Source organism: Numenius arquata, chromosome 1 (genome assembly GCF_964106895.1).
Source record: "Numenius arquata chromosome 1, bNumArq3.hap1.1, whole genome shotgun sequence".
Classification (NCBI taxonomy): domain Eukaryota; kingdom Metazoa; phylum Chordata; class Aves; order Charadriiformes; family Scolopacidae; genus Numenius; species Numenius arquata.
The window spans coordinates 66159725-66181395 of NC_133576.1; the positions used below are offsets into that span (position 1 = coordinate 66159725).

The following is a 21671-nucleotide window of genomic DNA, read 5'->3' on the forward strand; positions in this document are numbered from 1 at the left end:
TACTGCCACTAGAGGCCGGATAACTCATAACAGTTACGGCTGCTGGTTTTGTATCTAGTCAAAGTTAAGTCAGGTGGCTCCAACCCAAACAGTCTGCTTTCAGTGTCTGTAGCGTCATTTCTGTTGTCTAGGTTTGAGGATCAGTAGTGTCATATCTGTGGTCTTGCCTTGCAATCTAAGCAGCACTGCCATTCAAAACCAGCTGGCAGCATGGCATATCTGTTCTCTTTGGCCCGGGCACCCAGTTAAAGAGTGTGCTTAGATACAAACATCCTGGGAATAGAAGGCACTGATCAACAAGGCCCATTAAACATATGTCATTTCGTATTTATTTCTTATACTTCAGACAACACTTAAGTGGTTAAGTGGATGTTTTGTATTATTTCACAGATGCAAAATGAAAACATCATGTTCTAAGTCCTTTTTCAACTGAACTTGGAACTAAAGAGTCTCAAGTTCTGCAGATCTGTGGCCCAAAGCATTTGCTATGGCACGTATTACAGTTGCTCCTGTCATGCTGATAGTAAGTTTTTTCCAGCATAAGACACTATTTTCCACAAGCCTGGCAAGTGGACAACCAGATGCAGTGGGTAAGTAAAATATTTCTTAACAGTTCATCCTATGCTAGCCATCCCAGATCATAGAATCATAGAATAGTTTGGGTTGTAAGTGACCTTTAAAGGTCATCTAGTCCAACTCCCCTGCAATGAGCCGGGACATCTTCAACTAGATCAGGTTGCTCAGAGCCCCGTCCAACCTGACCTTGAATGTTTCCAGGGATGGGGCATCTATGACCTCTCTGGGCAACCTGTGCCAGTGTTTCACCACCGACAGCATAAAAAAAAATCTTCCTTATTTCTGGTCTAAATCTTCCCTCTTTTAGTTTAAAGCCATTACCCCTTGTCTTATTACAACAGGCCTGCTAAAAAGTCTGTCCTCATCTTTCTTACAAGCCCCCTTTAAGTACTGAAAGGCCTCAATAAGGTCTCTCTTCTCCAGGCAGAACAGCCCCAACTCTTACAGCCTGTACCCACAGGAGAGGTGCTCCAGCCCCCTGCTATCTAACCTGAACTTATTGTCAAGGTACTTTCTACAGCTCATAGACAGAAATAGGGACCTGTGCTAGCAGAGGCGTCCAAGACAAATAAAAGTGAATATCCCAGCATTTTGAGAGCTGCAGATAGGTGAACATGAATCTCACTGCTAAATTCAGTCATATCCAACAGAGCTCAGCAACCACCTGCTCCTAGGTATGCAAGCCTTACTGAGAGCCAAGTCTGTTGTATACACAGTGGTGGGCCTTCTCTTCCTCTATGTAATTTCACTGTAATTGCAGATAATCTTGGGCCACATAATGTTCTGTGGATTACCAAGCATGAGTCAAGACTTATCTTGTCCTGGAACAATAACCTGACAAAAGAAGAAACTGAGAAGTACACTGTGAAGTATATTTTGAGTTATAAATTCTTCAATACCACTCATGAAAGGAAAGTAAGTTATTCAATGGTAACACATAGTTTAAAGTGAAATCAGGTATTACGTCATTCAGCAGATGAATTTGCATAATTTCCCTTTCAATACTTAGTACCATCTACCATCGTGCAATTCCTTCTTTCTTCTCTTAGGAAAGACTGCACGAGAAGAAAAAGGTAATACCTCTTGAGTTACATTCTGGTTTTAATGCTAAAGTTAAAACACAACTTTTTGCAAAAGAAACAGAAGATGTAATTAAGGAGAGTGGCTGGACAGAATTTACTTACAAGGCACCTCCAGGTTAGCTATTTTTACATGTTGTTAAGATATCCAAGCGTTCATGATAATGTTCTGTCTTACTTAAAGACATAAGACTTCTGAAAGCTCATTTTTATCATATGATACTTTTTTTTTGGCACAGAATTGTTAAGAAGATGACACATAACACCTTGGAATATTGCAGAATTATTTCCTTTATTAGACATGTTTAGATTCAGAAAACTCCAGCTGTGCTAAGCAAGATGTCAGAACCACCCAATTACTCTCTCCATTTTCCCTAGCAACTAATGTCTCTTGAAGATTGCCTTCTGTATCACCTGGTTTCAGGAAATCTTAAAAGAGTAGAGCTTTCCAACTACTGTTCTGGACATTTTGTCCTTTAAGGGGGTTAGTAAGGCTTTTGGTGGTAGTGGCAGATGTGCCTCTCAGTAGCCATTGTCCAAAAAGCCAAAAGATACACTTGTTCTCACCTACCACTTATTCACACTTCTAGAAATAAGCACACAGAATGGATTTGTAAAGGCCATCATGTTGTTATCAAAAAATCCATGAAAATAAATATTATTCACTCTTTTTCCCCCTTTCTGTGTTGCAGTATATATTCAGAATCTTTCATGCATCATATATAATATTTCTTTTTTCAATTGCACCTGGCATATTAAAGCAGAAGCTCCTGAAGATATCCAGATCTTTTTTTCATACAGGTAATGGTCTTGTGCAAAATAAGTATGAAACCATACTTTTGTATGTAAGTCCTTGATTTACAAGGCTCCTATTTCCTTCTCACAGACATGTAGGAAAAGATTTTGAATGCCAGCAATATATAAAAAATGCAAGGAAGAAAAATATTGGATGCCATATGAAAGAAATATATTTCCAACCATCAAGAAAAATCAATTTAAACATAACTGTAAGAGATCTGAGACATAATTCAGGAGGGCTGTCTTATTACAAAGCATTTACACCTCAGACAATAGGTAAGTATTGTCTATTATTACCTGTTCATTTATTGGTTATTATTTCATTGGTCCGGAAAGCAAAGAAAGGAAAGAGGGAAGTGTGAAACAGTCAGAATATTAATTCTAAATTTTTATGCATTCATGTCTCCGAGAATTTTTCACAAAGATTAAACAAAATGGATTATTGCTCAAAGGTTTTTATTTTTTTCTCTGATGTAATATCATTGTTTATCTATAACTGGTATTACAAAAAATTGATAAGATAGTGTGAGAAAATGCAATTTGAAAAGCATTATACTCTTCTTTTCTCCAGTTTTTCTCTTTCCTGTTCTTTCCTTTTTCTTTTATAGTGCTGAAGAAAATGTGATTTAAAAATGAACATAAATAGACACATCTTATTCATAACTGAATTTAGAATATGAATGTTCTCAAACTTTACTAACATTTCTGTTTATTTATGATACCATTTTTTCAGTTAAAAGTACTTTGACGGTTACTTTTAATTATCACCAGTTTTGAATGGTCATATAAAATTACTTTTCCTTACTTCTCTGGAAAGTTAATTAATCTCATGGGTAAGAAATTCACCTGAGTTCTAGTACAGATTGCAGATTCAAATACCTTTTAAATTATCGACATATTGATCATATTCCGGACCTGTAACATGGGAATCAGTCATAAATCAAGGAATAGCAAAAAACAGTAATTCAAAACTATCAATATTTATTCTGAGTTAGATCTCATTTATTCTGTTCTGTTATTGGAATTATTGGCTTTGCCCAAAGATTTACACTGCAGTCAGAGCCAGTTATAAGCAAGACATTCTGTTTTAGCAAAATAAAACATTTTCAAGAAAATCAGATTTTCCTGAAAAGACAAAAAAAAAATAAAAGGGGGGTGGTTGTGGAACTAATCTGCAGGAAGACTGTATTAGGTGTTTTCATAGCTGACTGGGAGGATGCTCACTTCCAGGCTGGCTGCCTGGGTGTAATCCCACCTGCACACTCCAGGACAGAGAGCTGCCATAATACATCCAGTCTTAGGATGAAATGTTTCACACAGCAGCAAAAGATTTCACGTAATGTTCAGAGGTGATGCCTGAACTACTCTAATTTGCCTGACAACTTCCTGAGTGTTCACTCAGCCTCACCTTGGCAGTTTCATGTCTTCTCCCACACCTCTGCTACTCCTGGGGCAACCTTCCCACCCAAGGCCTTCCCGAGGAGCAAAGGTCTGGGATGGGAAGCAACGAGTGGGAGGATAAGTTCAAGGAAACAGGATGTCCCTTCCCCTTTCCTGCTTCTCCCTCCATCCACTCGATCTCCTTCTTCCTACTCCCAGCAGCCACTGCCTTCTCTTTGCAGAGGCCAGACTGCCAGCATTTCCTCACTGCTCTTCTTCCCTTCTCGCCTTAGCCATCTTTAGTATTTAGAAGGGTGCATGCCAGTCACAGCTGGTTCAGCCAACAGCTTCCCCTCCTGTCTCAGCACCAAACACAAACCCTGTTAGCACGCCTTGCCTCTAAAATCTATTGCCAAGCCTTGCTAGGGCCCAGTAAAATCTAAGTGAGCTTGCAGGGAATATTCATAGAATCATAGAATGGTTAGAGTTGGAAGGGACCTTAAAGACCATCAAGTTCCAACCCCCCTGCCATGGGCAGGGACACCTCCCACTAGACCAGGTTGCTCAAAGCTCCATCCAGCCTGGTCTTGAACACTTCCAGGGATGGGGCATCCACAGCTTCTCTGGACAACCTGTTCCAGTGTCTCACCACCCTCACAGGAAAGAATTTCTTTCTAATATCAAATCTAAATCTCCCCTCTTTCAATTTAAAACCGTTACCCCTCATCCTATCACTACACTCCCTCATAAAGAGTCCCTCCCCATCTTTCCTGTAGGCCCCCTTTAAGTACTGAAAGGCCACAATAAGGTTTCCCCGGAGCCTTTCTTCTCCATGCTGAACAACCCCAACTCTCTCAGCCTGGTAAGAGGTGCTCCAGACCTCTGATCATCTTCATGGCCCTCTTCTGGACTCACTCCAACAGCTCCATGTCCTTTTTATATTGGGGGTCCAAGAGCTGTACTCAGTACTCCAGGGGGTGTCTCACCAGAGCAGAGTAGACAGGTAGAATCACCTCCCTTGACCTGCTGGCCGCGCTTCTTTTGATACAACCCAGGATGCGGTTGGCTTTCTGGGCTGCCAGTGCATGTTGCTGGCTCATGTCCAGCTTCTTATTCACCAATACCCCCAAATCCTTCTCCTCAGGGTTGCTCTCCAGCCATTCTCCGCCCAACCTGTATTTGTGCCTGGGATTGCCACGTCCCAGGTGCAGGACCCTGCACTTGGCTTGGTTGAACTTCATGAGGTTCAAACGGGACCACCTCTCAAGCCTGTCCAGGTCCCTCTGGATGGCATCCCTTCCCTCCAGTGTGTCAACCACACCACACAGCCTGGTGTCATCGGCAAACTTGTTGTGGGTGCACTCTGTCCCACTGTCCATGTCACCAACAAAGAACATTGTTCACATTATAAGTAGTGGAATTACTCTTACAAGGCTCCAACATTACTAGGGTTGCCTTCTCCCTCCTGAGAAGGGGGTTGTACCTTTCTGGTTAAGAGGCATCAAAAAGGCTTATTCATATCTGTGCTTCCCCTCTTATAAAGAAAGCCTCCAGCTGAGCTTTAGCCAGCCTAGCCCTTTCACAGTCCTGGAGGTCCACTGTCTTGCTGTGAGTTACCAGCCCCTGCAATCCAAGCTTCCCTCCAGTAACCTGATGTACAGTCTGACAAAACAGGACCCATATGTGCCCTGTGCTGCAGGCAGCCCTGGCTGGCTGCGGGGGGTGTGTGTGAAGAAATTTGCGAATGACAGGTAACAAAAGGGTGAAAAAAAATTTTCTACTCTTGGTGTACTCAAAGAAGGGTGAAATGCTCTGAGTAGTATTTCAGAGGTGAAAAATACATCTTTCCTATTACAGACACTAAACAAAAATAAGCAAATGCTTGCTCTCCTCCCCTTTCATGGCTCATGGTCTGCCTCCACCCTCAAAGGTAGGTGTTGGTCACTTCCAACAGCTTTGGGGACAGGCAGACAATTTTACAAGCCCAAGAGAGCGCTGGGAGAAATATTTTTGCTAAATTTATGGGATTGTTACTCAAAGGGACTTCACAAGGAAGGAAAGGAATAAGAAAAGCCAGAAAGGAAACCCCAGTGTGACATACACACCTGTGGAGAGACACACAATCATGCAGCCACAGATGTTAGAGCAAGCAGAACAGGTTCATGGACCAGTAACGTTGTCACTCACCCTCTCTGTCTCTCTTTCTGTGTTTTCTCCAACACCATATTGCAGCCATATCAGCCCCAGACCTCACTGTCCCTGTCCACAGAGACTTGCCGTGCACTTCTTCCTCTGCTGGGAGGGCTTTTTCGGAAAACTCCAGCTGCAGCCCCTCCCTTCATAACAATGCAACAGCAGCTAGAGAGGGCTTAGGCTGCTTGAGTACTCCAAGACACACCTAGGACCAGTGCCCTAACAGTCATCATGCTAGAAAGCAGCTGTAGACTTGCTTATCTAAACAAAATGTTAAAATCCTGGGAACTTAAATGTCTCTTGCTTCCAACCCTGTACCCCATCCCTCCCTGAAAAAAAAACATCACACGCCTTGCACTTTGCAACTGAAGCACTGTGGTGGGAGGAAAATTTTTTGTTTGTTTGTTTGTTTACATCTCTTAGGCACATCTTGCTTCCCCTGTAGCAAGTGTTTACTGGCTCATTTACAAAAGAGACAGAAAGATTTCTAATGGGTGTGTAGAAAACCTCATATATTGTGTAAGACCTTCCAGGAATTAGTACTCTGTCAGTAACCCTTCAGTGAAGGGTTCAACTTAAATGAAGTTCCATTTCCTTCCAAGTTACACTACCAGGCTCATGGGCAGACTTGAGGTATCTCACGAGACACAGTGGAAATAACCTGACATGGCAGGGAGCCTGTAGCAGCTTGAAGGTCTCTTCAACACCCACCCAGACTCTGAAGGGTGAACTCAAAGGGCTTGCTCCTCCTACCCACCCTTGCTACCTTCCCTGAAAAGATACACAAAAAAAAGACCTTGCTTGCTTTATTTTGAGAGAGAAATGGATGCCAGTTAGTGAGCAGCACTTTTAAAGAAAACGTGTCACTCACTGAATGCCTTCTTTGGGTGTGACAGTCTCCAAAACTAGTCAGCAGTGTATTTTAGGGACTAACGCACTGTTTGCTTTGCATCAGCATAAATATGAGAAAGAGCAAGAGGTACAGAAGCTCTCTCTGTGCTCTTTTTTCAGAGAAACTGAACCCGCCGATCAACGTCTCTGTTTCCCTTGAAAACAGAAGTATTAAAATTCACTGGAAACCCCCGCCTACTATTGGTTCTGCAAGGAGCAAGTGCTTTTTTTATCAAGTGAAAATAACAGATCGTAAGGTAACCAGGCTTCTGGTAATACATTCAGTCTGCATAACATAACTTTCATAAAAACTAGGCATCCCTTGAATGTAACAGAATTAAAACTCAAACAAACTTTAAAGAAATCTCAAAGTCTTTCATGAAGAATCCAACTTTTCTTGTCTTTCTGGTCAAAAATGGAAAATCAACACATTTAATGCAGTTTTTCAGTCATGCTTGCATTCAGGTGGACTGGTTGTTGTTTTTTCTTTTCATCTTGAATTTGAATTGTACATTAGCATCACATGATTAATGACTTTTTTGTTATAGAAAAAGGAGTATTGATAAGAAGAAAAATTTAGCAGCTATTTTGACAATGTTTTTAAGAAAAAAATTGCATTATTGTTATTTCTATATACATCATTAAAGAATCACCTCTGTTGTTTGCACACATTATATATTATATATATATTATATATTTTAAAATCTTCCATGATGTATCAGAAGCTTCTCTTAGTCTTACCAGTAAGAAATAGAACAGTGTTATAGTTTATGGTGACTAAATGCCACTTGGTATTACTAGGTGGCATTTTTAAATTACCTGGAAATAAGTGCTTGGAAGTTTTCGTGCAGAAAACTTAATTCAGAATACGATAGGTATGAAATTCAAATGTGTATTGGAATGTGAATTTTCTGAATCTTTGGTGTTTTCATTCAAGCTGCCTTTGATGTTGTGTGTTTCTTAAAGAACTCAAAACTTAGCTAACAGACATCTCAGTCAGCACACAGTACTCTAACAATAAAAGTCTTATCTAAGCTGACTGCAAACATTTAAGAGACAATTTAAGACTGAGAGAGTGCATGACTAAATTGATATGCATGCACACTTTGTTAGACACAGCAGAAAAGTGCAGTGAGGTAGACACGTTATTGATCACATAATGTTATCTTCATAAATTACAGCAGAGTTTATTGATTCAGGTGCAGCACTAACACTGATAGGTAGTTTCCAGAATAGGGCTGGCTCTTCCCGCATTCCCTCATTGCAGCATGTGGAAAAGGAGGTCAGGTCTGTACGTGGACATGCTAAAGCTTCCCAGTTCTCTTTGGGTTTTTCCAGAAGAAAAATGGGTAGCCTCCTTCTAGCCCACTTCTGCCAATAGTTATCATCCCCTTAACCATCCCCAAGTCTAGTACTTCAAAACCCCTGCCAGAGACATCTTGAGGCTTGTCTCTGTCCATTCACAAAACTCCTAATCACCAAAGGCTGCAAGCAGAGGGAGCAAGGGAGGTTCGTGCTGGATCCTTGGTATCCTGTTCAGACACATGCTGGACCATGTGTCTGATCCCTTCCTGCCCATGCACACAGTTTTCTTTCCTGTTTCAAGACTCAGAACAAGGGCGGAGGCAGCGTGAAGAGCTGGGTAAGGGGTCCCTTCCCACTGCAGGGCTAGGATGTGCCCAAGGTGAGCAGGGAGATCCTGCAATCCACAGTCTCCGTGTGGCCATCACAAGCCTGGTTTCCAGCTTCCTAACACCTTCCATTCTCTTGGAAGGAAATGTCAAATACGTGAAATATCTCAGCATCCTTACTTAAATAGAATAAACCTCTTTCATTTTCCTTGACTTATACAATTGCTTCTCTACTTTGTACATATCTGCAGGATATAAACATAGGAGAGGAAAGCAAAGCAAAACAAAGTCATTTGGGCATGGAAGTGAATAAACACAGCAGTGGAAAATCATGGCTCCTTTTTTTCCACAGATAGGATGGTTTGGGAATACAGGAGAGAGGCAGCTGCAATAGCAACCAAAAAAAAGACATATGAGGGCATGAGATAAATGAGGGGACTTTAAGGTAGATTTGAGGAGAATCATTTTCAGTTAGTAATGACTAAAACTGTGGTTACCTAGCCAAGGATCAAAAAAGAGGAGGGGATCTGTGCAAAATTAAGGAAGAAAACTGCAGCAGTATTACAGGAGACACAGGAGGGAGAAGAATGGAGCAAGCTCGAGGTTCTGTTTCCTGGTCAAAACAAGGTCTTAATTACTTTCACAGAGACTTAATGAGTTGAGGTATTAGGGTGTCTCTGAGTAGGTTTGTAGATGTTTGTTAAAGAACAGGTAAGAGTATAATGATTAAAATATATGAGTCTATATTTATTTCTTCTGAATACCTGAAGAGATGACTTGCTGAATACTTATGAGCACAAACAACACTGTGATGCAGATTGATAAAGCTTGAAAATAGGGAGTTGAGTGTGTAGGTGACAGGAACCTAGGAAGGGCTGGCATGTACTGTGGGAAACAAGACGAGAATTAGAAATGTTGGGTAAGTCTGAAATCAACAAGCCAAAATTCAGTAATAAGGAAAATCCTATGACTGAGAAGTACAGGTTAAATGTGCAAACACAAAATAAGGAATTCATGTGTAGGCAGCAATACAGAACAAAAAAGGTCTGTGGATTACGCTGAACCACAAACTGAGTCAATCTTTCCATGTTATTACACAAAGGTCAAATATTATTCAAGTATATATGACAGACATGTCACATGTAAGATGTGGATTGTGACCAATTTGCCCTTCTAGTTATTGAATTTTGCCTGAAGTTTCAAACTGTGCATTGGGTACCACCACAAAATATAAATATGCTGAAAAAAAGTTTAGAGAACATAAATGTGAATTATTAAAATGAACATAAACTGTGAAAACGTGCTCTAAGAATCGAAGACTGAGGGTCGTGGTCTAGAGTAAAGGAGTGTAACTTGTGTTAATCTTCTGGTAAATAAAAGAGCATAAGGATCATACTTACCCATGACAACTTGTGAGTAGGATAAAAAGTGACTGGCTTCATTTGAAGCAAGGAAAACATAGGCTAAAAGTTAGGAAAAGTGTCCTAATTCCAAGGAAAGCCAAGCATGGGAACAGGTTTCTGAGGCCGTTTGAGGATGGCTCTGTATAGAGTTACCAACAGTGGATTAGATAAACAACTTCCATGAATGCTGTGGGTAGATGTGACTGCAAGTTCCTGCAGTAATTGCAAGTACGTAATTTTACAAAAAATCTTTCAGTCCTGAGCTTTGGAAATTTTCTATGATGACATAAGCCTTTTATTTGCTCCTTAGGAAGAAATTTTCAGGCACAGCATTTGGTTAGCACTTAACCCTCATAGTCACTTCAGCATGCTTTTGAAAGCCCAAGAGCATTCCCACTTTTTTACTTAGTTTTGAAAAACTTAGCATGTGAACTTTTTGACCTATTTTTGCCACCGGGTCTGGAAAGGTCTTAAATGGTGTGAAGAAACAGAAAAAAATGTCATGGTACACAGGGTCAAACCCACACTGCACCAGTCAGTATGAGAAGAGCAGGAGGTCACCTTTTCTTAAAGTTGGCTTTATAGTACTAATCTATATACTATAGATTCACCAAAGATGCAAAGATTCTGGGCCCCGCTGTGTCCAAGATGCATACTTTATACGTCTTTTCAACATCGTAACACTATTTTAATTTTTAGAAGCAGGAGTTTCCTCTCCTGCTTTCTACTTTGCTTCAGTTTTCAAAAGGGATGAATGATTTAAACTCTGACACTCCTTGTGTTGGCTTCATCTTTTGAAGTGACATACTTTCTTTTACAGGCACAATTAAACACGTTTTGAGATAGTCACTAAAATAGTGGACATCCCTCACAACCAGTCAGCTGAAAAATGCAGGATTTTATTTTACCAGCCAAGCAAGTATAGTGCACTACCCATACCACAACCTTGAAACTTGAAGTTCCATAGTTACTGTACTCATCCTACTCTTGATGTGATAAGAAATGAAAGCAGAATCAGTGTTTTCAAAATCTTACTGTCCTACTATAGTGGATACCTCCTTCCATCTTATCAGTCCTAGGCTCTCCTTCCTTTTCAGTCCTGAGTTTTAACACATACCAGGTAAAAGATTGTGTCTGGACAAAAACGCTTGTTCTGAAAATCTCTTCCTACTAGGTTAGATGTAAATAATAGTATTTGACATCCCTGGATTTATAGGTGTTTGAACTGCAATGTGAAATCACCTAAAATAACCCCCTAAACCTATCTTGATAGATTGTAGATGTCACTGCAGAGAAATATGAGTCTCCATTTCATAAACCAGCAAAAAAATGTGCAGTACAAGTGAGGGTAAAGAAAGAGGTATGCATAAGAAACAAGATTTGGAGTGAATGGAGTGAACCAGTGTTTATTCACAATGGTAAGTTATCATGTATTTACTATTCATAACTGTTATCATAAGATATGTTATTACCATTCAACGTATCTACTTCATTATTGCACCTGTTTTATATCCTTACTGTATTATCCCACCGTAATAGTACCTAGAGGTCCATGGACACACCAGGCTCACACAGTTCTAGGTGCTGTAGGGAAAGACAGTCCTTGGTCTAGAGTTGTACTTCCTTGGTACTAAGGCAGTAGGTAAATTACATCTGACTCTTGACAGCCTTTAGAAAATAGTAATGGTCAGCAGCTGAAAAGCTCACAACACTCTCCTGCCTGCCCTGCAGTGGACAGCCCAAGCATCTCTACAAATTCATCGTCACATAGTCCTTAAGGACTAAGTCTAACATTTCTTTTACTACAACAAGGGAATAATTTCCTATCTGACAGAGGTAGGAAATGGTTTAGCTCTCATTTAAATATATGTGCTCTGGCACATTTAGGAGTGCATCCATTTAATAGTATAATGGAATGATGCTATATTTATGGAGAGAAACTGGTGCATAGACTTGTCTCTACATTGACATGCAAAAACAAGTGCAATACTATTGGTAATAAAACAAAAAAAGGTAAATATCTTTATTTAATGCAAAAGACTGTATTTTGGTATGTGTCTTTTCGATCTACTGAGATTCAAGTACATATTTTTCTGAAGACACAGGAAATACAAGGCCAGAAATTATATTTGCAATGGATTGAGTGTAAATTCAGTTATAGGGTTTATAGGATATTGCCTGCCTACTTTGTCAGATGCCTCACCACATCCCACTGGTCTGTTGGTATCTCTCGGCTGCCACCTTTCTGGGCCCAGACTCATTCATTTCATTTCAAAAACATCTCACTCATTAAATGCTTGGCGAGAGAAACCTAGTTGCTCCACACACTCACTGTGGTGAAGGAGAGAACACGTTTCAGGCCATCAGAGACTTGAATTGCCCTTTGGAGATGCTTCTTTCTTCTCACTGAAAACAGAGAGAGCCTAGGACTGTAGCATGGCCAGCAGAGGGGTCTCCCTCGTGTCAGGTCAGACACAGCTGATGTGTAGCCGTGGAGGGAGGGAAAATTAGAAGGCCTTTCCCTGGTGGGGGAATGTAGATTTAATCAGTCCCTTCCAGCCCCTCACCAGAAGAAGGAAATGGAGTTGAACAGTCACCCATCCTAGTTCCAGCCTACCATCCTTCCTCTCAGCAGCTGCAACTCTTCGGTCAACGGTTTTCAACACCACTGCTTTCCCAGCTTCCGCTGCAGCTGTTGTTGAGGCTGAACAATCACAGCATGTTTCCTATGCTTCAGAAAAGTTTATGGTAGACAGGACCGCCATTGCATACAAGCTATAATATCTGCATGCGTTCAGTGCAGCACGTTGATTTTCCCCTGGAGCACGCTGCACATATGCACGAGTTCATGTGATGTGGCAATTTCCCTTCTTACTGCCTGTACTTGGAGAGGATTTGTGGTCTTTTATAAAAAGAATCTATGAGTATATTACATTGAGGGCTCATATGTTCAGATAAACCTCTTTAAACAGCTCTTTTGATGCCTGAAGAAAGTTTTCTGCCCGTTTTACTTTGGGAACATACATAAGTGGACAGTGTTCTAATATTGCCTAGATTAAAAAAACCCTGTTATTAGTAATATCACTCATTGCAACTTGATGAAAGTCATGTACCTAATTTTATAGACACAGTGAACTGAAAAAAATGAATCTTTCTGTGGAGTAACTTGAAAGGAAAAACATCCATTCTTTTTTTTTTTTATTTTGGAATGCGTCACATATTCTGCTGAAAGCCTTGAAGGAGCATGCAATGACCTGCTTTTTGTTTGCTTCTACATGACATTCCAATGCTTCATCTAGGAAATGTGCTACATTTCTTTAAGAATGCATTTTAAAGAGGCATTTCAGCCTCCATTTTAAAAAGCTGAAACATCAAAATGAAATAACATAATTCAAAACATAACTAAAATATTTGTTCTGAAATGTTCCTTTGACATGAAAAGAATTTGTTAATTTTCTCGTGGGAAACACATTCATTTTCCATTGGAATTAGCATATGGCCTTGAAAAATAACCACAATTTAAACTGAACTGAGCTATTTAGTATAGAAACTTTCTGCTGAAAAAGAAATGTTTGATCAGCTTTTTTCATATATAGAAACCTGAAATAATTGGTCTAATTTTTACAGCTGCTGAGCATTCACAGATCGCTTTGAAGTTAGTAGTAAATCAGAGGTGTTCTGCATTTTTGCAAACCTAGCCACTTGTTTTCGTTTCAAAGTGGTGTTATCTGTGGCTAAGTTTGAGCATTTGCATGTGAAAAAAAACCCACTGTAAAATGGTCTACCTAAAAGAATATATGTGCTTCTTTTTCTTCCTCCTTTCCAAAATGCATGAGGTAAGAAAGCAAGAGAAGCAAACCTCTTTGTGGTTTGGCTGATGTAAAGACCACTGCTTCCTCTTCTCTCGGGTGTGTACGTGATATGGGGTTAGTGGAATGATGCAGAACAATTACCTCAAACAGAAGAATTTCTACTGCATAGTCCAGGTATTGTTCAGAATATGTTTTCTGAGCCCTCATCTCAAAAGACAGGATGGGAAAAACTCCCTTTTCATCCTAAAGTGAATAAAGAATAGCTTCTTATTTTAGTAGAACATTAGTTCTTCTCAATTCTCAGTTCTTCTTCAAGTAGATATTCTTATGCACAGTTCTACTCAGAGGTTTGTAAGTTTTTTCTTGATTTCACATCAAATTTGTGGAAATTCATAATATCCTTGGTTTAAACTGCAGATAGGTTCAAACTATGAACGCCTGTTCAATTCTTTTATTTTTTTGAATTTGATCTAGATTAGTCCTAAAACTATTGTTTAACTGGCCTCGGACTATTAATATTTTAAGAGCTGTTCCTGTTTTTCTTCAAAGTACTTAGTTCAAAGCTCTCCAAACTAGTTGTGGTTCTAAAGCTAGGCATTAAACAACCAAAAAAAAATGCCAAAAAATACATTTTTGAGTCAGTCAAAGACTATTTTGGTATTTAGGGTATTTTGGAGGAAGGAATGCAAGGTATAGAACAGTACAAATACTATATACACTATAAATACATATTTCAGAATGTTTGCTGGCATTTCTTTAGGACTATGCCTAACAGAGATAAAAAAGGTAAATATAATGAAAACCAAATGTCTCTTCCTGAGTCAAAAAGAATATTTTGTTTGACAAAAAGCTTTTATTTTCATTTTGCCTTAAAACAGTTACAGCTGTGAAGGGGTGAGGAGGCAGTGGCAGGGTGTTCATGGTACATAGAGATGGGAGGTGGCAACAGCAAGAATCCAGAAGCAGCTGGGGCAGCAGAGATGTGTCAATAGCAGATGGACAGAGGGGTTGATATCCAGAGGAATCAAAGCCGGATGGAAGTATCCAGTGGCAGGACAGGCCATGCCCAGCATGTGAAGGCAGAAATCCAGGGAAAGGAGGGGATGGAGTGTACTGGAGCCAGGGAAAGTGCTGGATTGAGGCACCAGCAAGGCTGAGGGCTAAAAGGAAGAGGAAGGAACAGTGCTGAAATCAGAAGCCCCTGTTTCCCCTAAAAAAGCTCCAGGAAATGTTTCTTTAAATCTGTAGCAGTTCAGGAATAGTGCAATATTTATGAGTTAATATCTAATTCATCCATTTATGAAGTACCTTTTCCCACATTATTAACACTGCCTTTCCCTTTTCTTTTTAAGAAAAAACTGTGGATGTCATGCTGCTAAGCCTCACGCTGTTTTGCTTCCTGGTTCTGCTTGGAGGTTTGATGATATATGTTTGTAGAAGGTAATGTACATTTCTGGAAGGTAGCATAAATTTCTGGTGGAACAGAGGTCAGGGAAGAAGAGAGGTGGAGGTGAGAGTAAGCAAACAACACGATGGATTAAAGTCAAAGACAGATCTTCTCAGACAAGTTATGTTTACAAGAAGCAGTTCATTGTGCATTTCCAACTATTGCTCTAACAAAAGAGTGCCATCTCACAGCTCCTATCACAGTCTCTGGAGCTCCAGTGTCACACCCTATTCTCAGCTGTTTCTCTGCCACTATAAATGACATTTTTTTCACCTTTGACTGCTGCATCTCCACCCTCAGTGTGACTTTGCCCCATGCTTTTGTAGGTTCTGCATTCAGGGCCACCGATGTTAATCGTGCCAAGAATGAATTGCATTTGACACATTGACCTATTTTTTTTCATAATCTGTGGGTATTACCAAGAGCAGTCTTTTACTCTAAGCTGGACAGTTTACAAGAAGTAAATAAAAGCTAAAGTCAACCTAACGGAAGGAATTTCTTTTGCTGTACTATTAGTACAGCAAGTAGTAGTGGTTCTACACCCACCAATATTTAATGCAGCCAACTGCATTCATGTCACTATTTTTCTGCCTGGCTACATAGTTTTCCTATCAACATGCCTGAGAGGGCTTTCTTGAACTGAAAAAAAAAAAATTGTTCAGGATAGAATTATTTAATTAATGACTAAATATGATTCTCGATTAAGATTAAAGAAGTTATCATGTGCTCTATCTTCTTTCAGTAAACAAAGACTCAAGGCAAACAAAGCGTGTAGTTGAAAACCATCTGCATCTAAACATAAAACAATATTCTGGTCAAAGAATGAGAAGTGACTGGCCTCAAGAGAGCAATTCAGTTCTGCCCACTAAAAACCAGTCAGGCTGAAGAAGAGCTGGGAAAAATGCTGAGAAAAATGTCTGCAGTGAAACAAAAAAGGGTAGAATGGCTTTAGAAATGGTAGATGCCTGTCTAATGCAGAGGGAAACATAGTCACCAAGGACAAGGAAAAGGCTGAGGTGCTCAACACCTACTTTGCCTCAGTCTTTAGCAGTGGAACTAGCTGTTCCCTGGACACCCATCCTCATAAGCTAGGAGACAGGGAGGGGAAGCAGAATGAGGGCATCACAATTAAAGAGGAAGAGATCAGTGATCTGCTACGCCGTTTGGATGCACACAAGTCCATGGGACCGGATGGGCTACACCCAAGAGTGCTGAAAGAGTTGGCAGATGTGTTTGCCAAACCACTTTCCATTATTTATATGAAGTCATGGCTAACTGGGGAGGTCCCAATGGACTGGAGGGTGGCAAATGTAACACCCATCTACAAGAAAGGCAAAAAGGAAGATTCAGGAAACTGTAGATGTGTCAGCCTGACCTCGATACCAGGGAAGGTCATGGAGCAGGTCATCTTGAGTGCCATCACAAACCATATAATGGGCAACCAGGGGATCAGGCCTAGTCAGCATGGGTTTATGAAAGGCAGGTCCTGCCAGACGAACCTGATCTCCTTCTATGACAAGATGACCCAATTATTGGATGAGGGAAAGGCTGTGGATATTATCTATCTGGACTTTCAAAAAGCATTCAACACTGTTCCCCATAGAATTCTAGTGGAAAAACTAGCTGCACATGGCCTGGGCGAGCATACGATCTTCTGGATCAAGCACTGGCTGGCTGGACGGTCCCAAAGAGTGGTGCTCAATGGAGTTAAATCCAGCTGGCGGCCGGTCACAAGTGGTGTTCCCCGGGGCTCAGTGTTGGGACCATTTCTGTTTAACATCTTCATTGACGATCTTGATAATGACATAGAGTGTATCATCTGTAAGTTCGCAGATGACACCAAGTTAAGCGTGAGTCTTGATCTGCATGAGGACAGGGAGGCTTTACAGAGAGACTTAGACAGGTTGGATTGATGGGCCAACATTAATAGTATGAGCTTCAACAAGACCAAGTGCCAGGTCCTGCACTTGGGCCACAACAACCCCATGCATCGGTACAGGCTTGGGGAAGTGTGGCTGGAAAGTTGCCTGGCGGAAAAGGACTTGGGGGTTCTAATTGACAAGTGGCTGAATATGAGCCGGCAGTGTGCCCAGGTGGCCAAGAAAGCCAATGGCATCCTGGCTTGTATTAGAAATAGTGTGACCAGCAGAAGTAGGGAGGTGATTGTCCCCCTGTACTCAGCGCTGGTGAGGCCACACCTGGAGTATTGTGTCCAGTTTTGGGCACCTCAATACAAGAGAGATATCGAGGTGCTGGAGCGGGTACAGAGGAGGGCAACAAAGCTGGTGAAGGGCCTGGAGAATAAATTGTACGAAGAACGATTGAGGGAGCTGGGACTGTTTAGTTTGAGGAAGAGGAGACTAAGGGGTGACCTCACCACTCTCTATAACTACTTGAGAGAGGTTGGTGCTGGTCTCTTCTCACAAGCAAATAGTGATAGAACAAGAGGGAATGGCTTCAAGCTGCAATAGGGTAGGTTTAGACTGGACATTAGGAAAAAATTCTTCACAGAAAGAGTGGTCAGACACTGGAACAGGCTGCCCAGGGAGGTGGTTGAGTCACCATCCTTGGATGAGTTTAAGAGTCGCTTAGATGTGGTGTTGTGGGATATGGTGTAGGGAAGAACTTTGTAGAGTAGCGTAGATGGTTGGACTCGGTGATCCCAAGGGTCTTTTCCAACCTAGATGATTCTATGATTCTAATTAGCATATGCATTACAAAGCATTATTGAATGATCTGTTCCTGTAGACATTTAAGAGTTGCGTGTCTGTATTACTCTCTTGTAGGTATAGATGCCTGGAAGTTATAACCATGCCTGTTCCACATCCGTCAGATAATATCAAAACTTGGTTAGCTGCAGATGAGACTCGCCACCAGGTAGAGTGTGTCTGTCTTTTTTCTTTCTCTACGTTGACACGTAAGATACTACTTGTGATCGGAATGGTACATATTATATTTGGAGCAGCAGGTCAGTTTTAAGACAAACTGGGAAAAAAGTATGGAGAGTATTTGTATTGAAGCCAAAAGAGAAGAGAAAGCTTGTGGAGATTGCAAGACAATGATCTCAGTAGACAGGATGGAGAAAATCCTCAGGGTAGTATTATCTCAAAAAGTGTTTCAGCGTATCCACACTCAATGGGTTTTAAGGAGCGATCACCCTGACTCCCTGCAGAATAGTCAGTTATGGGATTTTATATGTATATATGTGGGCAAGTCACCAAAAGGAAAGTTTTTGTGGAGATCTGCAAGTCATAGGTTATGTTGTTGTAAATGTCTTTAATGATAATTCTCCATTCTTAAATAATATAATAAAATAATTCTCCATTCTTATGCCAAATAAGAGGAAGATCCACAATGCACAAACATAAACTACCCCAGTTGTGCACCTGCTGGAGGATGCAGCAGGATACCCTGTACAGAGGTGTTTACTTTGGAAGAGATGATGTGCTGTAAATTCAGATGCTAGCTTATCTCATGGCAAATTGCAAGTCTTTATTCAATTGAGCAAAACAGAACATAAATATTTGCAGTGTTTGTGTAGCTATCATTAATGGAGCACATTGACTGGTACATTCAATGCTTCTTATTGCTGTTTGTCATTGTGTGAGTTAGAGGAAAAAATGCTCTAGTCAGGCAGCGCTCTAGATCCCTACAATTCTGGTGAAGATGTGCTCCAGGAGTCATGGTAAGATTGGTAAGATTGCCTCTGTGCTGGTTCTTCTGGAACACATTATGAGAACACATTAGAAAACACATTAGAAAGCAGCTCTGAGGAAAGGTTAGAAAGCAGCCCTGAGGAAAGGGACTTGGGGGTGCTGATGGACGAGAAGCTGGACGTTAGCAGGCAGTGCGCACTTGCAGCCTAGAAGGCCAATCGCATCCTGGGCTGCATCAAGAGATGTGTTGCCAGCAGATCCAGAGAGGTGATTCTGCCACTTTACACTGCTCTGGTGAGACCTCACCTGGAGTACTGTGTGCAGGTCTGGAGCCCTCAATATAAGAAGGACATGGACCTGATGGAGTGGGTCCAGAGGAGGGCCACGAAAATGATCAGGGGGTTGGAGCACCTCTGCTACGAGGACAGACTGAGGGAGCTGGGGTTGTTCAGCCTGGAGAAGAGGAGGCTCCGGGGAGACCTCATAGCAGCCTTCCAGTACCTGAAGGGGGCCTACAGGAAGGCTGGAGACAGTCTGTTTGCAAAGGCCGGCAATGACAGAACAAGGGGTAATGGCTTTAAACTGGAAAAAAACAGATTCAGATTAGACATTAGGAATAAGTTCTTTACCATGAGTGTGGTGGAACACTGGAATAGGTTGCCAAGGGAGGTGGTTGAGGCCCCTTCCCTTGAGATATTCAAGGTGAAGCTCGACGAGGCCCTGGGCAACCTGGTCTAGTTGGGGGTGTCCCCACTGACCGCGGGGAGGTCGGACTAGATGACCTTTGAAGGTCCCTTCCAGCCCAGAGGATTCTATGATTCTATAAGGTGGAGGTGTACTCAAACTCCATTTTTTTGGGGGTGGAAACATCATTGAAATAGAAAACTGTAATGAGGATTTTCTCCATCCTATGTACTCAAAACGTTTGTTCAGAGCCTCTGCAGCATTTCTATTAATTTTCCTCTGTCCTACTTTATTACTGTACTTACACTGCAACATCAAATCTCTTCTAGGCATGCGTTCAGCAATGTAACAATTGCCAATGTGAGCTGTTATGCCATCTTCTCTCCCAGGGATAAAATATATGCCTTCCCATATTGTATTTGGGGTTTTGTATGAATATAGCTACATGATTGCAAACTCTGACAGAAAGCATGGACCACCTCAATTCATGAATCACAACTTGAATTGTGAGGCAAGAGGAGTGGGCTGGGGTTTTTTGTTTTATCTTCTCAAAGGCAAATTTATGGAAAAACTGACATGCATATGCTGTATAATTATATTATAAAAAGGAAGATTGAAGTGTTTTGAACTTGCACCTGGAATTTATTCCACAAGCCTTAGGCAGGGTCCCAAGAGCAGTCTGTGCTCCTCTTCTTTACAGTTATCCTTCCAGAAAAGAAAAGCTCAACAGCTCCAGAACTGGATTGAAGCCAAGTCTCTTATTCTCAAGATTCAAAGTCATTTCTATGACACTTCTGGCCAAAATTATTTGACCAAATTAGACCCAAAAGGTGCCATATTTACTGCCTTTTCTGGGCAAAAATCCTTTGGTGTTCTTTTCACCATCAGTGGTGTGCAAATTAACTAATAATACTCCTTATGGCCACCACATATAGACTGACAGAAAGTAAAGATAAAATCATCACTATCAACTTATATTCTGCATCTCCCTCCAACCTACAACTGCATACCTTGCTGTTTACGAGGTCTTTGTATTCAATATATAAATTTAAAAAAAAATCACAGCAATGATCACCACAAAAAATATATTTAATATCACTAACAGAGAAAGAAGACATATCTCTCCCTAACCTGTTACAAACACTGAATATACCTTTGACAGAAGACCTTAGCATAGCTGTGTAATTAGCATCTCAATGATTACAACAGGTGGCTGAGATGAATGTCAACGGCACTTCTAGGAAAGATAAATTGAATAAAACATATGGAACATATCAGTATGTCAATTATTGCTGACACCTAAAAAAGCAAAGACATTGGCTTCAGACACACTGTAAGAGTTAAGAAGACTAGGTGCTGGGATAATCTGGTTTATCCCACAAATAAATGTAACCCCTGAAAGCTAGACTGTGTCTTTGACATAAACCTTAGGTACGTAGTTATATCAGCCTGGAGGGTGACAAGCAACAAAATTAAGGTTCAGAACAAATAAGAAAATTTGCCTGTGAACAACTTTTCATTTGAGAGAGTAACTCATATGACCTCTGTATTCCATTTACCATGACAAAGTAAATAATTTGTACTAATTTCAGATTCACCAAATAAGTAATGTTTGTAACAATATCCAGAATTTGCAATACCATTGAATGCAAATGTTGTACATAATGTTACTTTTATTCAACAGAAACAAATGTCAATGCAAGTGGAGATGCACTCAGAGGTTACTATGGGAATACCAGAAGAGAATGGAAACAAGAACATTCAACAACAGAAATATTTGAAGGAATCTGGATTTGAAGACCTGTAGGGAGGATGCACTTTTTTTAATCTACACGCAAGAGCTACCTTTCTATGAGGTGGACAACATTCAGGCAGATCTAAGAACAGTTGATACTGGAGTTTGTCTGAGCCCAATAATTTGAAGTATTTTGAACTCTGACATTGTGCAACTCTTAAAATGAGCTTTGGATCACAAAGGCAAAGCAGTACCTTGCAGTTTGCCACTCACAACTACTGATCTTCAGCTGAGTAAAATTACAGCACCTCAGACAATATGATCTAATATTTAGGTCCGCTCAGGTTAAATGGAATTAGAGTTAGTGTTTTGTAATGGTGCAATAG

The 21671-nt window shown here is 40.7% G+C and overlaps 1 protein-coding gene across 1 annotated transcript; it reads left to right on the plus strand.

The window, feature by feature from the left end:
- Positions 1–487: 487 nt before the first annotated feature.
- On the plus strand, positions 488–21357 carry LOC141471643 (interleukin-5 receptor subunit alpha-like). Its single transcript, XM_074158260.1, has 10 exons — positions 488–590; positions 1337–1491; positions 1626–1773; positions 2348–2456; positions 2542–2729; positions 7038–7174; positions 11225–11369; positions 15116–15203; positions 17997–18087; positions 21235–21357. Exons 1-10 carry the CDS (start codon positions 488–490, stop codon positions 21355–21357), a joined length of 1287 nt encoding a protein of 428 aa, XP_074014361.1.
- The last annotated feature ends 314 nt before the right edge of the window (positions 21358–21671 follow it).